Source organism: Staurois parvus, unplaced genomic scaffold, assembly GCF_062004578.1.
Source record: "Staurois parvus isolate SC_StPar_1 unplaced genomic scaffold, SC_StPar_1.0 ptg000172l, whole genome shotgun sequence".
NCBI lineage: Eukaryota > Metazoa > Chordata > Amphibia > Anura > Ranidae > Staurois > Staurois parvus.
In genome coordinates this window covers 11537041-11557830 of record NW_028317968.1, presented here as the reverse complement: position 1 = coordinate 11557830, position 20790 = coordinate 11537041, and the positions used below count along the sequence as shown (strand labels likewise).

Here is a 20790-nt window from a genome sequence, read left to right as displayed (position 1 = left end):
GCATTTTGCTTTTAGCTCAAAAAGTTCAATTTTGGTCTCATCTGACCAGAGCCAGTGGTGTATTTAGGTTTTGTGCTGCCCTAGGCAACAAACAGATTGGAGGCCACCCCCCCCACTCCCTGCGCCAGCATCGATCACCCACCCGGGCCCGTTGCTGCACCCACCCCTGCTATAGAGAGATAGACTAACCTTCACAGCTCCAGACATTTTGATTGCCCTCTCCTCTCTACATGGCAAATGTCAGGAAGTACCAATTTTTGGATGCATGCCCCCCTCTCCCCCCAAAACAAAATAAATAAATAAATCACACTTGGCTTTGTTCCCTACCTAGCACACACAGTCTACTCTCTCTCACAGGTCAACATTCTGTGAGAAAGTGAGGAAAAATGAACTGACTGCATATGCTCAGCTACTCATTTCTGTGCCCTTCCATTTCCATTCTGCAGATCCCCAGCAGCACCACCTCCAGCCAGCATCATCTCCCTCCCCTCCCCCAGGCCGGGTTCCCTCTCTCCTCCACAGACAGCACCTGTCCCTCTGCTCCATTCTCCCCGAATCCTCATACAGACAATGGGCAGAGTCGAGGTAAGGTCTGCTCCCAGGCAGCACTCACAGATCAGCGGAGGCTCCTCCTCTCTTCCAACACGAGTTGGAAGAGAGGAGGAGCCTCCGCTGCAGATGCGGCTGCTCAGTGGTCCCAATTCTTGGGGGTGTGGCTGGATAAGAGTGGAGGGGAGGGGTTGGCTGATGCTAATGTAAAATGGGCGGAGCGAGTCTAGCTGGGCTAAGCAGCCCACACATCGCGGCACGGCATCTGCAAGTGATTTGGCCTGGGGAGTAGGACACTGGACACCTTCTCCACCCGTCCTCAAGCAGGCTATCATGGATCGGATCTATTCCTATGCAGGTGGTAGAGATATGCAAGCCTAGGTAACGGCTCTTGTGCGTCACTGCTGACAAGGGGGGCGGTCCCGGCGCAACCCCCCTAAAAAATGCCACCCTAGGCAAATGCCTTGTTTGCCTCGCGGCAAATACGCCCTGACCAGGGCACCTTCTTCCACATGTTTTCTGTGTCACCCACGTGGCTTCTCGCAAGCTGCAAACAGGACTTCTTATGGCTTTCTTTCAACAATGACTTTCTTCTTTCCACTCTTCCATAAAGGCCAGATTTGTGGAGTTCATGGTTAATAGCTGTCCTGTGGACAGATTCTCACACCTGAGCTGTGGATATCTGCAGCTCCTCCAGAGTTACCATGGGCCTCTTGGCTGCTTCTCTAATTAATGCTCTCTTTGCCCGACCTGTCAGTTTAGGTGGACGGCCATGTTTTGGTAGATTTGCAGTTCTGCCATACTCTTTTTCCATTTTTGGATGATGGATTGAACCGTGCTCCGTGGGATGTTCAAAGCGTCTCCACAACTTTATACCTGACCTGTCTGGTGTGTTCCTTGGCCTTCATGATGCTGTTTGTTCACTAATGTTCTCTAATAAATCTCTAAGGGCTTCACAGAACAGCAGTATTTATACTGAGATTAAATTACACGCAGGTAGACTCCAATTTACTAATTAGGTGACTTCTGAAGGCAATTGGTACCACTAGATTTTAGTTACAGGTATCAGAGTAAAGGGGGCTGAATTCAAATGCACACCACTCTTTTCAGATATTTATTTGTAAACAATTTTGAAAACCATTTATCATTTTCCTTCCACTTCACAATTATGTGCCACTTTGTGTTGGTCTATCACATATAATCATATAACATATGACAAAATATGGAAAATTTTAAGGGGTATAAATACTTTTTCAAGGTACCGTAGATACAGGGCTTAAAATTTCAAGTCCTGAGCTACTAGCCAGGCCTTAAGAGTTACTCGCCACCAACAAACACACACAAACAGAGACACCTGTACACACACACACAGACATGTACATACACACACACACACACATACACAGAAACGTACACACATGTACAGAGACACATGTACACACACACACATACAGACACATGTATACACACACAGCCACGTACATACACGCATACACACAGATACATGTACATATACAGAAATACCCATGCACACACACGTGTACATACATACATACACAGACAGACACATGTACGTACAAACACACATGTACATGCACACACACAGACACATGTACACACACACATACATGTACATACACACACAAACACACACACACACATGTACATGTACACACACACACACCACCCCCCATAAAAAGTTGCAGTACTTCGTTGTTCACTCACAGAGCTGGGTACTGCACTTTCGGGGGAGGCAGAGAGCACAGCACACACTCCTTCTTTTGCTTTCACTGCGCTCAGCTATTAAGCAGTCTGACGGCTCCCAGTGCCAATGACAGATCTGGCCTGAGCTCCAAGCCTGCTCAGCAAGACGGCCCTGGGGGACACACTCGCCCCCACCATAATTTCCACTCGCTATGGGCAAGCAGGCGAGTGGAAATTTCAAGCCCTGCCATAGAACACTCTGCTGTTACTGAATCGTAAATATCAATTTTATGTGGCTGAATTAGGGATAACATTATTGTTTATCTAATGTACTTTGTGCCATAGTTAAAGTGGATCTTCACTCTGTCCCCCCCCCCCCAATTTTTTCTTTTATCCCCCCCCCACTTACCTTGTTGCCAGTCCTGTAGAGTTAAGGTACTCACCTGCCCAGCAGATCCAGTGTTGTCCTCCTGAGACCTGCTTCTCCTCTGCTCCTGCTCAATCCTGTGCCACCATCTACTTCAGTGACATCATTAGGAAGCTGTTGGGTTCGGCCAGCAGCCAAGTTGTGCAGCGGAGGGGAGGAGGGGTGGATTGGAGGCAAATTGTAATGGAGGGTGAAGATCCACTTTAAATTACTGGACAGCTATGTTGACAGAGTTATCTTTCCATGCTGTAACTACATTTTTTAACAAAAATGAATAGATGCTTTGTGAATTATTTATTGTGATCAAGATTAAAAAAAAACTAAATAATAAAAAATTGTATTTTTTAGCCAGGTTAATTATTTTTATTTCATTTTTATTATTTTGTAAACTGCTTTTGAATCAGCAATGTAGAGCTTTAGCTCCTGTGCATATTTTCTGTGTTTTGTTGCTGGTGTTTTTGGAACTCCGTTAACTGAAGCTAAAGTTTATAACCTCAAATCATCAGAGTAGTGACTCTTCCCTTACTGGATGGCTCTTTTCAAAGTTACAGTCAGACAAAGCAAGCCTCAAAGCAGGCAGCATCTCATGTGCTGCCTCTTTAAGCAGTAAATGTCTTTTTTTTTTTTTGTAACAAAGACTGTATATAGATAAAATATAGCTAAATATAGATAAAACAAAGATTGTATTGTATATAGATAGTGAAAATAAAATATATAACATCAGTTTAAAAACCCAAATTTATAATAATTTACGGTTGCAATTCATCCCTGCTTCCTGGAGATAGCCCCCGTAGTGAGGAGACTGTCCCTGAGAAATGATTATCCCCAGACTGCCAGGCAGTGTAAAGTTTGTAGTGCACAGCCACCAACCTGTCACACTCAGGGGTGTATTTACCACAAGGCAAACAAGGCACTTGCCTAGAGTGGCATTTTTCGGGGAGCAGCACCTCCACCAAGAAGGGAGGGGTGAAAGAAGGGACACGCGCGCCATGGGAACCAGGTAGGATCCGAGAGGGGCTACTTGATGGTGTATGTAAAGCCTGACTCATTCCTGGGGATTTCCGGAGCTGTGAAGATGAGTGTCTTTCTATCGCTGGGGGGGAGGTAGTGGAAGGCCCTCTCGAGGGGGGGGGCAGGGGTGTTGTTGGTCAATGTCAGGCTCTCTCCACGGGAGGGAGAAGGGGAGGTTGTGTTGGTCGGTGTCCGCGGGGTCAGACGATTTTAGTGTTGACTAGGGCAGCACAAAACCTAAACACACCACTGGTCACACTGTTAAAGCGGCAAATCAAAAATGGTGCCACTAAAGCACCCTGTGTGTGTGTGGTAATACCTGCTGCTGCACAGCTGCAGAGCGTTATAACTGCTTCATTTTATAATTAGATTGGCGTTTGGAAGTGTGAGCTGGAGCCTGTGCACTGCAAACTTTACGCTGCCTGGCAGCTCCTGGGGACGATACTGCAATTTTTGACTGTGAGTAACTGCTGACCTGATCCCTGAACTCTTAGCCCTGGTTCACACTGATGTGGTGCGGAATTCGCAGCGTTTTCAGTGCGAATTCTGCACCGCATCAGAATCGTACCCCGTTTATGCGAACCGCTGCGGGTGTGTATGTTAAGTTAACAACACCCTGAAAGCGGACCGCAAAACGCGGTGTGATGTGCAGAATTGGATCGCATAGGTGTGAATACCCAGAGAGGAGAGAACCATTGTGTTGCGTACCTGAATAGTGAGCCTGACATAAATAGGAAGGCCTCTTGTACTGCTCCGGCTTAAGGGCTACAGGTAGTGGAACAGCAGCCGCAGGATCACTGTGAGGTATAAGTACTTGTGATCAGTCCAGTAGTCTGTGTGTCAGCAGTACTCAACAAGCAGATGTAGCAACAAACTAAAAACACTTAGTGTAGCGCTTAAGATGATGGCTAACAATAGAGAATAATAGTGTCCAAATCCCCAAAAAAGTAGAAAAATTGTAAATCAGTATAATACATTAAATTGTTCCTAAACCCAGGACCCTGCATTCACTATATCTGGTCTCCCACAGTACACAGAACATGGAAATGCAATTATTTTAGTAAATATAAACAGCTAAATACCTTTTCTCATCAGCAGTTATAGCAGTCTTGTGACTTCTATCAGTGTCCAGCAAAACACTAGCTAATGCTTGTTGGAGGAGTTTTCTTTCTGTTCTAGCAGGATGAAAAACCCCTGACCTGTCTGGACAGTGCTGATTGGCGCTGTGCTGATCACATGCACGCTCCCAAGAACTAAACTGAGCATGTGCAGAAGGGCTACGGGTTCAGTCTATTTTATCAGGGTGGACATTTGAACAAAAGGAGGGGCAGAGAAGACAGAGTCAAACAACCTTTTTACACAATGCAGAGTATTAACCCCCTAGGTTCCACAGTGAGCATAACAAGCATGCTTTACTGCATATACAGACTGGTTTTACTGTTGTGGGTTTAGTATCACTTCAAATAAAGTCCATATGAAAGTCCACATAATCCAGTGGTAATGATGCTAAGTGAACCAAAAACCAGAAGGAGAGACAGAATCCATCACCTCTCACCCAATCATATGGCCTCTTACCGGAAAATTTGCCATACAAAGCAGATATCAAGCCCACAGATGAATCTAGGACTCCTAAATGAATCTTCCAAGAAATATGGACAATATAAGGACATCTCTCTAAACAAGGAGGTCTAGGATGACAAATACTGTCCCCAGCTAAAGGTCCCTGCGTCGCTCAGCACTGAGCTGAGGTGGTCAAATTTTCCAGTAAGGCCAAATGGTTGGGTGAAAAATAATGGATTCTCTCTCTCCTTCTGGTTTTTAGTTCACTTAGCGTCATTACCACTGGATCATGTGGACTTTTATATAGACTTTATTTAATGTATTATACTGATTTAAAATTATCCTCCTTTTGTGGGGATTTGGACACTATTATTCTCTATATTATTCTCTATTGTTAACGATCATCTTAAGCACTACAAGAAGTGTTTTTAGTTTCTTTATTTTCTCCTAGTTATTGTGTTAGTTGCTAATTTTATTTGTAAATTCCCAAGCGAATGTTTTCAATATAATTATTTTAGGGAGATGTAGCAACAGGACAGGCTGGTGGCAGATGACCTGGCATGACAGCAGGATCCAAATGAGGACTTGAAAGACTGAAGAGCTTCAGCAGGCGGGATGAGAAGATGCAAGGTCAGACAAGTCAGCAGCGGAGGATCAATAAGACAGGAACAGCAGAATGAAGAAGAATCCGAAGACAAGCCAGGGTCAGGGCAGGTAGCAGACAAGGGGTGGTCAGGAACAAGCCAGGTCAGTGTCAAAGGTCAAGCACAAGAATCAGGAACAACACACAGAAGCTGTAGACCAAACAGCAATGAGATAATACTGAAGCCTGTTTAATAGCCCATTTAGCACCAGCAGAAACCTCTAAACAGCTCATCCACTCCCTCATCATATCACGACTCGACTACTGCAACTCCCTCCTCACTGGCCTGCCTCGCCGCTAGCTATCCCCGCTTCAGTCGATCCTGAATATGGCTGCCAGACTCATTCACCTTTCCAACCGCTCCGTTTCCGCCCCCCCCCCTCTGCCAATCCCTCCACTGGCTTCCGATTGCGCAACGGATCAAATTTAAAATCCTAACACTGATGTACAAAGCTGTCCACCACACTGCCCCGAACTACATCACTGACCTAATATCCAAGTACCACCCAGCACGCACACTCCGCTCCTCACAAGACCTCCTTCTCTCTAGTTCCCTGGTCTCCTCCTCCCATCCCCGCCTCCAGGACCTCTCCAGGGTGTCCCCCATCCTCTGGAACTCCCTGCCCCAACCCATCAGATTATCACCTCCTCTCCTCTCCTTTAGGCGCACCCTGAAAACCCACCTCTTCAGGGAAGCCTACCCCACCCCCTGCTAACTTGCCGACCTCCTCCACTCCCTACCACTCCATCCCCCACAGCTATCTCCTCCTGTGCTACCATCCCATCCCTTCTAGATTGTAAGCTCGAAAGAGCAGGGCCCTCGATCCCCTCATGTTTTGCATTGTATTGTTATTGTTCTGTCACATGTTCTGTCCCCCTTTGTAATGTACAGCGCTGAGCGAACTATTGGCGCTTTATAAATACTGTGTAATAATAATAATAATTAGTGACAGGCACACTCCTGTATGAACAAGTGCACTTGTGCACATGCCTATGCCTACGTCCATGCACATCTACCTGGCCAGTTGCTGGTGTGCGCATGCGCATAGTTATGCACTGTGAACTGTCACCTGTATTATGGGCAAGCCTTCCCTAACACGCTGCTTTCAGGCACAGCTCTGAATCGAGATAGGAGAGGTTTTTATCTTAATGGAGGGAATGCATTGAAGTAAAAAACCTGCTTTTAGAACCACTTTAAAATGATTCTAAAGGTTCTTTTATTTTTTTGCAAAATAACAAACATGTCTATGCTTACCTGCTGTGTGCAATGGGCAGACTGGATACTCCTCTTCTCGTGTCCCCCAAAGTCTCTCCTGACTCCTCCTGTCTGTCAGGTGCCCCCACAGCAAGCATTCACACACAGAGCTGCGGCTTGCTTCCCCCCCTCTCCTCATTGGCTGACTGTCTGTGATTGACAGCAGCGGGAGCCAATGAATAGGCAGAGACCTGGAACAGCCGAGGCGGTCATTCACATCGCTGGATTGCGATGAGGCTCAGATAAGTATTGAGGGGCTGGGGGAGATGCTGCACACAGAAGGTTTTTTACCTTCATGCGCAGAATGCATGGAGGTAAAAAACCTTCAGCCTTTACAACCACTCTAAGGCCAATGAGGTGCATGTCACCTCCTGGACTTATCCCTGTGAGGTCCCAAATTTTCAGTCTTCCAGGGTCCTCTGCCTGCAGGCGAGCCCCTCTCTATCTGGGCCCCCTCATAGGCTCCTGTCTCTCACATCTTCCACTCTATCTCCAACCACCTCTCTACTCCTCCTCCTGCTGCTGAGCAGGCTCAGTTACTCTTAAAGGTTGTCCTCTCCCTTTTCCAAGCCTCCTGTTGGGTATTGGCCAGGATCCTCTAAGAGTACAAAGCAGCCACTCCTCCGATCCACCCACTGCTTTCAGACCTTTATCCAAAGTTCTAGAGCAGGGGGAAATTTCAGAGGGTTTGTCTGCAGAGCCTCTCAGCTCTGACCAAATTTTGACCCCTGCTAGCTATCACACCCAGGCTACTATTCAGCCCTAGCTAACAATTGGAGGCAAGCTCCCCCTAGCTGATTAGCAGGGTGCTACAATTGTCAAAGCTTAACTGAACAAGCTGAAGATAGAAGCTGACTGGCTACCATGCACAGCTGCACCCCATTTTCCAAAAAAGTGGATTTTGGTCCACTCTTCTTTACAGATCTTCTCTAAATCCTTAGGGTTTCTTGGCTGTCGCTTGCCAACTACAAGTTTCAGCTCCCTCCATAATTTTTCTATAGGATTAAGGTCTGTAGACTGCTGGAAGACAAATCCATGGGCCATCAGTGTTCTGGCTGAGGGAAGAAGATTCTCATCTAAGATTTTTCAATACATGGCCCTCTCCACTGGCCCCTCAATGTAAAGTAGGCCTGTACCTTTAGCAGGGAAACAGCCCCAGAGTATAATATGTCCACCTCCATTCTTGACTGTAGAGATGGTGTTCTTAGGGTCATAGTCAGCATTTTTCTTCCTCCAAACACGGCGAGTCAAGTTACTGCCAAAGAGCTTGATTTTGGTCTCATTTGACCACAGCACTTTCTCCCAATCCTTCTCTGAATCATTTAGATGTTCATTGGCAAACTTTAGATGGGCCTATACATGTGTCTTCTTAAGCTGCAGGATTTCAATCTATGGTGGTGTATTGTATTACCAATGGTTTGTTTGGTGACTGTGGTCCCAACTGCCTTGAGATCATTCACAAGCTCCTCCCATGTAGTTCTGGGCTGATCGATGGTTATTTTGTATTTCTTCCAATTGCGAATAATCACTCCAACAGTTGTCTCCTTCTCACCAAATATCTTGCTCATGGTCTTGTAGTCCATTTCAATCTATTGCAGGTCTACAATCTTGTCTCTGATGTTCTTTGACAGCTCTTTGGTCATTTGCCCATGACAGGGAAGTTTGAATGGAAGAAAGATTCTGTGGAGAGGTGTCTTTGACAGGACTAATCTGTTTACCACCTGAGCACATATGCAGTCTGTGGGAGCCAGAATTATTGTTGGTTGGAAGGGTATCAAATACTTATTTTACTCACTGAACTGCAACCCAATTTATAAAATTAATATCGTTTGTTTTTTTCTGGATATTTGGTTGATATTATGTCTTATAGACCCTTCATTTCTTTGTAAGCGGGCAAACTTACAAAATCTGCAAGGGATCAAATAATTGTTTTCCCCACTGTATAATACTGTGGGTGCCATACTCATACAACTCAGGTCAGCTGTGTGATAAAATTAACATATTACTGGATGTAAATATAGTTTGCATAACAGTTTAGCTGTAACCTATTTACTGTGTGTAATGGTACCCCCAAAGGGGACGCTGACTGATGATGATAAAACGTGATTAAAGTACAGTCACGTAGCTGAAAGTGTTCTTCTCCTGATTGTGAAGAGGCTGCCAACACACATACTTTACTGACTCCATGCACACTGATCCAATGACTAGTCTAGGTAGCGTTGCCACCTCATCCCTTTACAACCGAACACATATTAATTACACAGGTTCTGAGGCCAATTTAATGCAGACAAAGCACTAGGTGTGTTTAATTGCCACCTTAATCAGCCACAGAACCTGTGTAATTAATATGTGTTTGGTTTTAAAGGGATGAGGTGGCAACCCTAAGTCTGGGAGATGTCTTTTTTACAATTTAATGCTGAATAAACTTGTAACTGTGGAGGGGTGTAGGGCATGGGATACTTCAATAAGTACAAATTCAAAAAAGAGGACACTAGCTTCACTAGTGAAGGTCCTAAAGGCCAACACGCCTCAGCCCCTGCGCATGGAAAGCAAAGGCCAGATTAGGGCTAGTTAAGCATTCTATCCCCATAGCACTACATTGGCTCTTATCTCCTTGCAGCAGCAACGTCACCTGGATCAGCAGTCTTTTACCTAGGAGGCCAAGGATTAGTTGTTCAGACTTAGCTTCCTGATGCCAGTGAGGTAATAGTAGACTGGATCTTCAGAGGTAAAGTTCCAGAGGTGTTTCTGTGGGTAGGGCTCCTAGGCTTTGCTACAGCCAGGCCCTTGAGGAACAACTACTGAACCCGTGGCACACTTTCAGAGATGGCAGCTTTCCCAGCTGGTGAATCTCTTAGGCCAGATGTGCAGATTTGTGTTCCAAAAGATAGGCTAGGCCCCAGTGAGGCTTTTGGGCTTAGCAGTATGAGTAGTCCTCCAGCAGCAACTCCTCAGGCCTTAGCATGAGGCAAGAGAGCTAGCACACAGCTTTCCCAAATATCTATACTCTCCCTCATCATGCCCCAGTGGCTTGAACCTCCTACTGGGATGACCAGAAGGAAATTAATATTCATAACTCAGCTAAGCAGGAATTCTCATACTATAGCCAGTGGAGTGATGACCCTTACTGCTGACAATGAGAACTACCAACCTTCTGAGCTTAAGGAAAAACCAAATGCATGCCTACACAAATCAAACTGGGATGACTACCACCCTGCCAAAAAAAAACTAAATTTATCTATAAACCTACAAGAGCAAACATGCTCCATTCTTGTAATAACCATTTGGTACCACTGGGCAGAGCACAGTGACTTTGGAAATATGGGGGGAGACAGTATAGCATTACACATATGCCAAAGTCTTACTAAAAATATTGTTTCCACTGAGGTAGTGATAAACATGATAAAATATAAAAGGGACCATCAGTGTAATTTTTTATTTTTACTGTTTTTTTTTTTAAGTTTTGGCCCATCCCCTATTCTCTGCCTTTCTAGGCGTATGACACCACTGCCCCTGGTGCCTCTTGAGTTATGTGACGTGCACATCCCAGGAGGCACCAGGTGCCCTGCATGTCACCCCGTTCACCAACAATGAAGGGGGCTGACCTAGTGGCTCGTCATCAGTAGGCTGCATCAGAATCTGGAAGAGCTAGCGCATCCTCCCGATGATGTAAAAGATGAACATGGCAGCTGGACCCAGCGGTGGCTGCAGAGAAGAGGATCTCAGCAGGATAACAATGAATACTCTGTGTGGGTGAGTATGTGAAATGTGGCCATCTCTGCATCAGGTAAGCGGGGGAGCAAAAAAAAAAATGGTGGGGAGGGTGATATTCCTCTTTAATATCTTGACTGTGACGCACTAATTAAGAACTACATTCACTTGCTCGAGGACTAATGTGTAAAACATGTGGGCAGTGGGACAAATAGATGTGTTGCTCATAGCATTCATACTGTAGCAGTCATTTTCTTACATTCATTATATAAAGAACAGCAAATACTTGATTGATCTCTAATTTTGTTTCCTACAGCTGTTAAATATTAAATTTCTGTAAAGCTTTTCTAAGCCTTCTCTCTATGTCAAGTTTACTATTTAAAATCTATAAAACTGACAACTTCTTTATGTCTGGTTACTTTATTCCTACAGTTTTTCCCTTATGGTGACGCTTCCAAGTTTGCACAGCATGCCTTTCGTACTTTTGACAAGAATGGTGATGGAACCATAGATTTCCGGGAATTCATTTGTGCTTTGAGTGTCACATCACGGGGAAGCTTTGAGCAAAAGCTAAACTGGGCTTTTGAGATGTACGATTTAGATGGGGATGGGAAGATCACCAGGCTGGAGATGTTGGAGATAATTGAGGTAAGTTTAGGCTACACTGCTAGGAAAGCATAGTAATTGGCAAAGCGATAATTAGATACACAAAATACTAAAATAAATACTTTAACAATATGTTGTACAGTACAGCTTTTCTAGCCATTAAGACATTTTTGTTAAATACTTTTTGAGGTTTTAACAAAGTTAAAACAAAGGAATATGAAAAGCCCAGTGTATTACGGTATATTGAAAAAGGTTACAGTACCTGTGGTATATTGCAATTTTATGTTTTATAGATATATACAATGTTTCAATGAGCTATGAGAGGTAGTGTACCAATGTATCAATGGGCATAAGAGAAGTACAGAGGTAAAGAAAAATTGGGAGGTGAGGGAAAGGTAGGAGTTTGAGAAGTTATGCAGTTGGGGGAGGGGAGGGACTTCTTAGTCTTCTTGGTCAACTTGGAGGAATATCAGTGGGGTTTAAAAGTTCAAGAGGCAGTGAACAAAATTTGGGGTAAGGTACTGTTGGCTCTATAGGAACCACACCTTCTCTAAAAGAGCCATTTTATCATTCAATATGGCTGTTATTTTATTATTGGACATCATCCACAATACTCTTGACCTTTAGGATCCAAGTTAGAACATTCCCATGCTTTTGCTATAGTCTGCTTGATGAGTGTTATTAGTTTATAGACAATTCACTCTGGTTGCTTAAGGAGTAAAGCTTCTACTATTTCTTCAGTGAAATGTTGTTGAAAAGCATACTTAGCATTCTATAAGTGTTCAATCAAAGAATGCGTGCCACTGGGCATGTCCACCAAATATGCAGACATGTGCCTATTTCATTGCATCCCTGTAAACACTATGGGGTGGAATTTGGGGTGTACTGTATTTAATGACACGTGATGGTAATAAGTACCACCATCACATAAACATTTAGCTAACAATTAACTTAAAAAAAGTGTGCAACTCACAGTCCCTTCTGCCATTTCAATATAAATGGTAATATTAAAGATGAACTCCAGGAAAATCGCTAAATACACAGATAAAATACATATAAGGCGGATGTTTACCTGTCTAACAAAAAATTAGTACTTCTGCCCACCCATTCCTGAGATTTACACAACGCTCTTGCACAAAACAAGGTGGATGACAGCTTTTATATTTGTAGCACTCTCTTAGATAAGGTGCTAGGTTAGGTAAATTTTTAGCTATTTTAGCTCTCCTGCAATCAATGGAGCTGCTTGTGACTTCTCTGGTCTACTGAGTTTCACAGGTTGTGGGTTTGGCTGCTTCCCCCTTTCATTCAGGTGGTTCTGGAAAATATTGGGCTGGGAGAGTCAGATTTACAGTCTGAATAATTATGTGGGCGCAGCAAATTCTTGAGGGAGGGTGCCCAGATGGCAGCTGCGAGTGAGCATAAATAGTCTGAGGCTGGGAGCAGAATCTTGTCCTGGAGGAAAGGATCCTGGCCTGAAGGGAGGCTGCCCTTCTGGGCAGTCCATCTGTGCTTCTTCACTTGTTCGAGTTCCCAGCTGTGCTAGCTAGGGGGCCTGTTCTACTGAACTTTGTTGGAGCTGATGGAGGGATCTCCTTTTGGGGATCTGGTCTGAATAGCCCACGGGAGAAATGTCTAGCTGATACTGGAATTTGGCATTCAACTATCCAGAGACATTTGTGAGCACAGACTGGTGTGTAAGATCCCAGGTGACCCTGTGTTGCTGTCTCTCTTGCATCAGAGTCTGCTTGTACTAAAAGTGGGCATTGCTCATGGTGTCCCTGTGTAGCTCAGCTCATAATTTGCTTTTGCAAGGACTGTGCGAAGGATCTTTAAGAGGAAGATAGGTGTCCTCAAGTTACTACTTAACATTACTGAAGTAGCCCACAGTTGCCCTCCACCCATCAGGTGCCCTCCACCCATCTAAGTACAAGTTTTCAATAAAGCATCAAAAACAGATACTCCTAGACTAATCATTGAGCTAGATGAGTTTCAGAGTCTGTGTGCTTGTTTGCTAGTGTACTTTTTGGGGGAAAAACCTTGGGACCAAATCAGCGAGCCCTTTTGGGAGTGAGCACTACATAATTAAGGAATATAGCTATTTCCTGTCTCCACTCCAGCCTGCTGATTGGACAATAAAGGAGCAGCAGAAGTCTAATATGTTGTTCACTCTGCTCTCTTCTCCTATCAACATGTTAATTTCCTCTTCCTGTCTGAGTGCTGTTGTATAAGTAATGATAGTGTCAGGGCAGGAGCTGAGGAACAGACAGGCAGGCCTAATAACAATGTAACGCACTGGCTGACGACAACCACCACCCACAGACCGAAGTCCCTCAGGGCGCGGAGTCTAAGTCCCAGGCTGCCCTTCACCAGGGCTCCTGATGGTGGGGATGGACTTGACGCAGCCAGGAACCAGGTCACGGCCCCCGAGACACCTCAGTTGTGGTAATGGCCGCCGCCAATGGTGTGTAGCTGGTGGAAAAGACAATAGAGTAGTCAGGCAGGCCGGGTCGACAACAACAGGACAAAACGGTACAGGACAGCAGACGAGAATCACAGGTCACGAGCCGGGTTCAGCAACAGAGGGTCAGATCAAAGGAGAACACAAAGAATAGTCGAGTCACAAGCCGAGTCAGATTCCAGGAGAGTCACGAGAGTCAGAACAGAGTTATAGCAACACAAAGACACAAGTGCAAGGAGCATGTGCGGACCACAGGCTTATATGTAATCAGCCACACCCCTCTGGGGGGTGGACCTCAGAGACCTGAAGGCATAAAAGATTCCCACCATGCTCAACAGAAATCCAAGATGGATGCCAGCACATGGAGTAACATAACCTCTGGGAAAAGGTAGGACCTTGACAGATAGGAGGCTGATTCCAAGTCACTTGAAGGTTCTCACCCTGATTGCATTTAGAAATACTGTAAAAGCAATGATTTATTTATACATAAAAGTGCAGTGCTTAAAAAGTTACAAATAATCATACGAAAACAGTGAAAAGTGTGTAAAAAAAATAGTCTATCCAAAAATAAAATAAAAGTCCCAGAGGCTGTGATGAAACAAAAGAAAACCAAAGACAGTTGTTGTGTCACCAACCACTACTACAGAAGGCTTACCAGAAAGGCATGACCCCCTGTTAAGAGTAGTCAATCGCCCTTTGTTAAACAATCCAGAAAGCTGGTCACTCGAATCCTCCTCCAGGCTCCACATAGTGTAAAATCATAATCACAACATTTATGTAAAGTATGGTTGCACTCACATGTAAGCAAACATCGTTAGGCATTGATTGTCAAAAAAATCCAAATTTTCCAGTTTACAAAATGGAAATGCATGCGCAGTAGCGCGTGTGCGTAGCTCCACCCTATGCGTTTCGTCACAGGTAACATCATCAGGGGCATGCCCACACACTGATGATTTATTTATGAATACATACTGTAGCTGTATCTTTTACATCTGCCTTGAATTCAGCTATAATAAAAAGTGGCAGTTTCATAGTTCTCCGTTTCTCTTTTAGGCGATCTATAAGATGGTTGGTACTGTGATTATGATGCGCATGAATCAAGATGGCCTGACCCCACAACAGAGAGTTGACAAAATCTTCAAAAAGATGGACAAGGACAGAGATGACCAAATAACCTTGGAAGAGTTTAAAGAGGCAGCAAAGAGTGACCCCTCCATAGTGCTTCTGCTGCAGTGTGACATGCAGAAATAATATCAGATTCATATTGTCAGCTCCGCTGAATGCCCCGCATGCACCTCTCCACCTTTCCTATCCCGCACAATATCATGGGGCCTTCCACCTAATCAATGTTATAATCAGTACCACTCTGATCATATAAGATGGAGGTGGTGGCAATATGGCTACGTGTTAGATAATGAGACTGAATACACTGTAAATTGGAATTCACACTCAATCTCAGCTGTCTTTCCCTGACCTTTATCATAGCAATTTTTAAAGTAATATAATACACATATATGCCTGTCTCTGAGAATGCCTAAAGAAGACAGTCTATGGTTCTTTAAATATGAACTGTTTTAAGCAAAGTGTTTGCTCTGTTGTACATGTTTTTGTATATTATGCAGTGTTTCATTTTTTTATTTAACAAAACAGTATATATTAAATTATATTGTATGTGCAGACACCTAAATTCTATATGAATGGCAGTGGCCAAAATTCCGCTCCCATTCACCTTTTCCAAGTAAAATTAAGTATCATCTTCATTTATGCTATGTAATACCACTGCTCTGTCTTAGACCACCCAAATCTGGTTACATGTTAAAGGTCAGGTGACTGTAACCTTGTAACAGTTGTTGTCACTATGCAAGGAAATGTTGGTGAAATGACACTGTTGGTGATCAATACAAATGACCTTTGCTATTAAATATAATCCTCCCAAATACTGTACTCTTCAGTAGTGACTTAGTATAAATTATATAAAGAAGACCCTTCTACCCTGTGTATTACAGGTGAATTAGAGTTTTTGATAAAGCCTGTCTGGAAATATCTTCATGTGACTGGCTGTCATCCCTAGCGAGGGACATTTATTTATTTCAGGTACTTATATAGCACTGTCAATTTACATATATATATTGTACATTCACATCAGTCCCTAACCCCCAAGGAATGTACAATCTATGGTCCCTAACTCACATTCATATATACACATACTAGGGCGAATTTAGACAGGATTCAATTAACCTACTTGCATGTCTTTGGGAGGAAACCGGAGTACCCAGAGGAGACTCACGCAGGCACAGGGAGAACATGCAAACCCCATGCAGGTAGTGCCATGGTTGGGATTTGAACCTACAACCCTAGTACTGCCAGGCAGAAGTGCTAACCACTTAGCCACTGTGCTGCCCATTTATCAAGCAAATTAGCATAAAATGTAGGCATGCATCTATTGCAAATCAGGCTGCCTATCATTCAGAAAACTACATGCAACCATATATTTATGACCCCTGTGTCTGGAATCCCAGGACGCAAACTGGGACAGATCGGTCGGAAAACAGATTTTTAATAAAAACACATGGTCAGTTGCAAGATTTATGTTGTCACAGTGCTACATAAGTGCAGCAGAGGGAGGAATGTGTGAATCAATTGGCAATCTTATAGCAAATATGTCTAATAAGCCATTTCACTGCTCCGGTTTAGCAGTACATACTGTGGGACAGAATTGATAAATGTCCCTCAAGGTCTTGTGGGAGCTTCTAGTAATGGGTATATATTGTACAGTGTATATACATACAGTAGTATTGGAGAATGTTAGCCTTAGAATCCAGGGACCTGTTCAAATCCACCTCTACAACTTCCAGTTAAAGAAAATTGAATTACATGAATTTACAGCAGCCAGAATTTATTGCTTTTTAAAAGTTGCAATTGATTTTACATCTTACCATTGCTGTGTTTAAAAAAACATTGTTTCATCCTCTGAATTAAAGTTACTCTGATGATATAAAATTTGGTATTGGAAATATTTAAAATGGATGTGTCAATTCAAAAGCTATTAAATAAAAAATATTGATGTGAACAGGCCCCTAGACCAGTGTTTCTCAACCTTTTTCCAGTCAGGGCGCACTTGAAAATTAAAAAAAAAAAGCAGTTGGGGACTAGCTCCAGTTTACACCAGAACGCTCTGTGTGCATTTCCCACACTGCAGGTGATTGCATTGCCCTTGCAATGTGTGTTTAGGTGCCAATGCACTGTTAACGGCATCCCATACACAGACCACAAATGCAGTGTGGTTGCAGGTGCCAGATTGCATGGTACTGCAGTGTGATGTGGTGTAGTGCAAAAGTTGTGCACTCTGCCCACCTTCCAACCCCAATCCCCCTGTTAATCTCTGCATCACAGAAGCCTTCTGCTCACCTCTGCACTGCAACCCCCCCCCCCTCTTCTCACCTTGGTACCCCAATCTCTGCTCACCTCCATATCCCAGAACCCCATCTCTGCTCACCTCTGTACCATACCCCCCAGTGTTCACCTCCACCCCCCCTCTCTGCTCACCCCTGTACCCCAACCCCCTCTCTGCTCAACTCCACACTCCAAACTCCTCTCTGCTCAGCTCCACACCCCCTTCTCTGCTCACCTCCACACCATAAACACCTCTCTGCTCACCTCCACACCCCCGTCTCTGCCCACCTCTACACCCCAAACCCCTCTCTGCTCACCTCCACACCCCAGATTCTTTGCTCACCTCCACACCCCCCTCTCTGCTCACCTCTACACCCAAAACACCTCTCTGTTCACCTCCACACCCCCGTCTCTGCCCACCTCAACACCCCAAACCCCTCTCTGCTCACCTCCACACCCCAAATTCTTTGCTCACCTCCACACCCCAAACCCCTCTCTGCTCACCTCCACACCCCTGTCTCTGCTCACCTCTACACCCCAAACCCCTCTCTGCTCACCTCCACATCCCCCAAATCCTTCTCTGCTCATCTTCACACCCCCCTCTCTGCTCAGCTTCACACACAAAATCCCTATCTGCTCACCTCCACACCCTAAACCCCTTTCTGCTCATCTCCACACCCCAAACCCCTCTCTGCTCACCTCCACACCCCCCTCTCTGCTCACTCCTGTACCCCAATCCCCTCTCTGCTCGCCTCCACACCCCAAAAACCCCTCTCTGCTCACCTCCACACCCCAAAACCCTCTCTGCTCACCTCCACACCCCAAAACCCTCTCTACTCACCTCCATAACCCCCTCTCTGCTCAACTCCAGACTCCAAAACCCCCTCTACTCACCGACACACTCCAAACTCCTTTCTGCTCACCTTCACACCTTCCTCTCTGCTCAGCTCCATACCCCAAACCCCACTCTGCTCATGTCCACACCTCCCTGTCTGCTCACCTCCACACCACCCTCTCTGCTCACTCCTGTACCCCAACCTTGTCTCTGCTTACCTCCACCCCCCAAAATCCCCTCTCTGCTCACTTCCACACCCCCCAACCCCTCTCTGCTCACCTCCACGCTCACATATACACCCCAACCCCCCCCCCCTTCTGCTCACCTCCACATCACCTTCACTGCTCTCCTTTTATACCCCAACCCCCTCTCTGCTCACCTCCACACCCCAAACCCCTCTCCGCTCAGCTCCACATCTCCCTCTCTGCTCAGCTCCACACCACAAAACCCCTCTAAGAGCTCCAATGTACACCACTCTCCCTGCTAAGCATTGCAAGCTAACCTCCCTTTTGATCTCCCCGCCCTGCTTTCCACTCACCAGAACCTTGGGGTCAGATCATTCTTCTATTACAATCCACACAGCTGTGGATGGTGCTAGCTGGGTACTGTCCTGTAGGGGGAGGTGGAGAGCTCAGGATTCAAAAAGCTGCCTCCCCTTGCCACTGCTTTTTCAAGCATGATGCCACGGCACCCCTGAGGACATCAGGCAGCACCCTGGGTTGCCGCGGCACCCCGGTTGAGAAATGCTGCCCTAGACCATGCTTCTCGGATGGGTATGCATGACTGAACCACACTCAGGAACCAACATCGGACAGCATGCCCTTAAACAGGACTAAATTATACTGTGTAGCTACTGAAGGAGGGGTGATTAGAGTGATTCCAGTTTAAAATTTCATTACAGTGAAGAACAGTAGTAACCAGCCCAGATTTTTAACTTGCGGAAGAGATTGTTCCTTTGGAGATTGGTAAGAATTCATATGCAAGATCTATTAACATGACACTATATTCTACCCTACTGGGAGACTTTCATCACAAGTCTATAAGTAACTTAGTCAGGCCATGCCCAGGTTGTATCTTCTTCAGATTGAACCACAGATCCTGTATCTGTCTGTTCTTTCTATTGTAGTCAGAGATGCAGATCCATACACAAGATTTCAACAATCCTCCTGCAACCAAGGACTTTAATTCCATCATTACCTCTCATTTGCTACCCAATTATGAATACCATTGCACAACGTATGGTTGGTGGTAGCCTAAGAACTCACTACAGATAAATGCTGTCTATTGACTGTTGTGCACACTACTAGGCATTTGGAGAGACAGGCTAACAGTGTTTTTTGTAATACAATTCCTGGGGTAAAATTACTAATGTTCAGGCCCTGGCTGTGCCAAATCAACATGCAGGGTAAAGCCCTGAGATAACTTTCATAGATGCATTTACATGATTCTTCCTCAGGGCTGTGTTCATAGACAATTGTTTTTGCTTCTGACATGCCTTTGTAAAGCAGTTATGAAGGATTTAGTCTATAATCAAGGGCAGACTAACCATTTGGAAACTCGGTCAGTAGGGAGCCCCATGAGATGCCCCTGGTACCTTTTTCATAGGCTTTTTTGAGTTTGGGCAAGGACACAGGGGCCCCATGATCCCCTATTGCCTGGGGGCCCCATGAGTTTCAGTCCGCCCTTGTCTATAATATTTGAATATTGATTTGGATTTTATAAAGCAGTATTCATTCTCATTTATTGTTACTTGCTCTTTTTTTCCTGATAAATGCAGCAAGTCTTATACTGCTAGAGTCTGAACTGCTTTTTTTAACTTTATACAAATCAATGTGAATACAAACAAATGCAGGTCAAAAGCAACTCCGAAGCATCTCAGACCCATCTCAGATTAAGCCATCTTCCTGCATTTGACTTGCTTCTATCACTAACTCCTGTGTACACAAGCCCTTACTCTGAGATCTGCACAAATACACAACTCCTTGTCAGCACTTTAGGGCCGATAAGCCCAACCTGCCCCGAAGACCTCCCTAGCTGAATTTGTCCCCAATTCCTCAATTGCTCTGTGTGTGAGACTATAGTCTGAAAAGTACAAGTGGACTTGTTATATTTTTCTAATTGAAAATAAAAACATACAAAATAATACGCCTGAAATAGATTGCCTTTTCTTTGCCAATTACAAAATATGCATTTTGCTTTACTATTAAAAAAAATTAGCAAAATTATAAATAACTGAAATAAAATTAAATAAAAGGAGTTGCAAGGGCAGATATACCTGTATATATGCATGTTGTAGAGATAGGAATTTACACAGATTTATTATAGCATACACATTTAATATTAGGTATCCAATCAAAATTCAGTGAATTAAATAGCCACATAATAATAAAACTGGAGAAAATCGGGTGCGCCTGTGCATGGTAGCCAATCAGCTTCTAACTTCATCTTGTTCAATTAAGCTTTGACAATAAAACCTGGAAGCTGATTGGTTTCTATGCAGAACTGCACCAGATTTTTCACTCTGCAGTTTTAGTAAATCAACCCCTATGACTCATTCAGTAAGAAAAAAACATTTTTATTTACTGTGTTTATTTATCTTCAATATACTACACCTCATTTTACTGCATTCATAGAACCA

At 44.4% G+C, this 20790-nt stretch overlaps 1 protein-coding gene across 1 annotated transcript in view; it reads left to right on the top strand.

The window, feature by feature from the left end:
- Window positions 1-20297, top strand: part of HPCAL4 (hippocalcin like 4) — a 49135-nt gene extending 28838 nt beyond the window's left edge. The window contains exons 3-4 of the mRNA XM_089676679.1: window positions 11293-11508; window positions 14978-20297. Coding sequence (XP_089532805.1) covers window positions 11293-11508; window positions 14978-15175 — 414 coding nt within the window. The 3' untranslated portion in view covers window positions 15176-20297. The remainder of the gene's footprint in view (window positions 1-11292; window positions 11509-14977) is intronic.
- The last annotated feature ends 493 nt before the right edge of the window (window positions 20298-20790 follow it).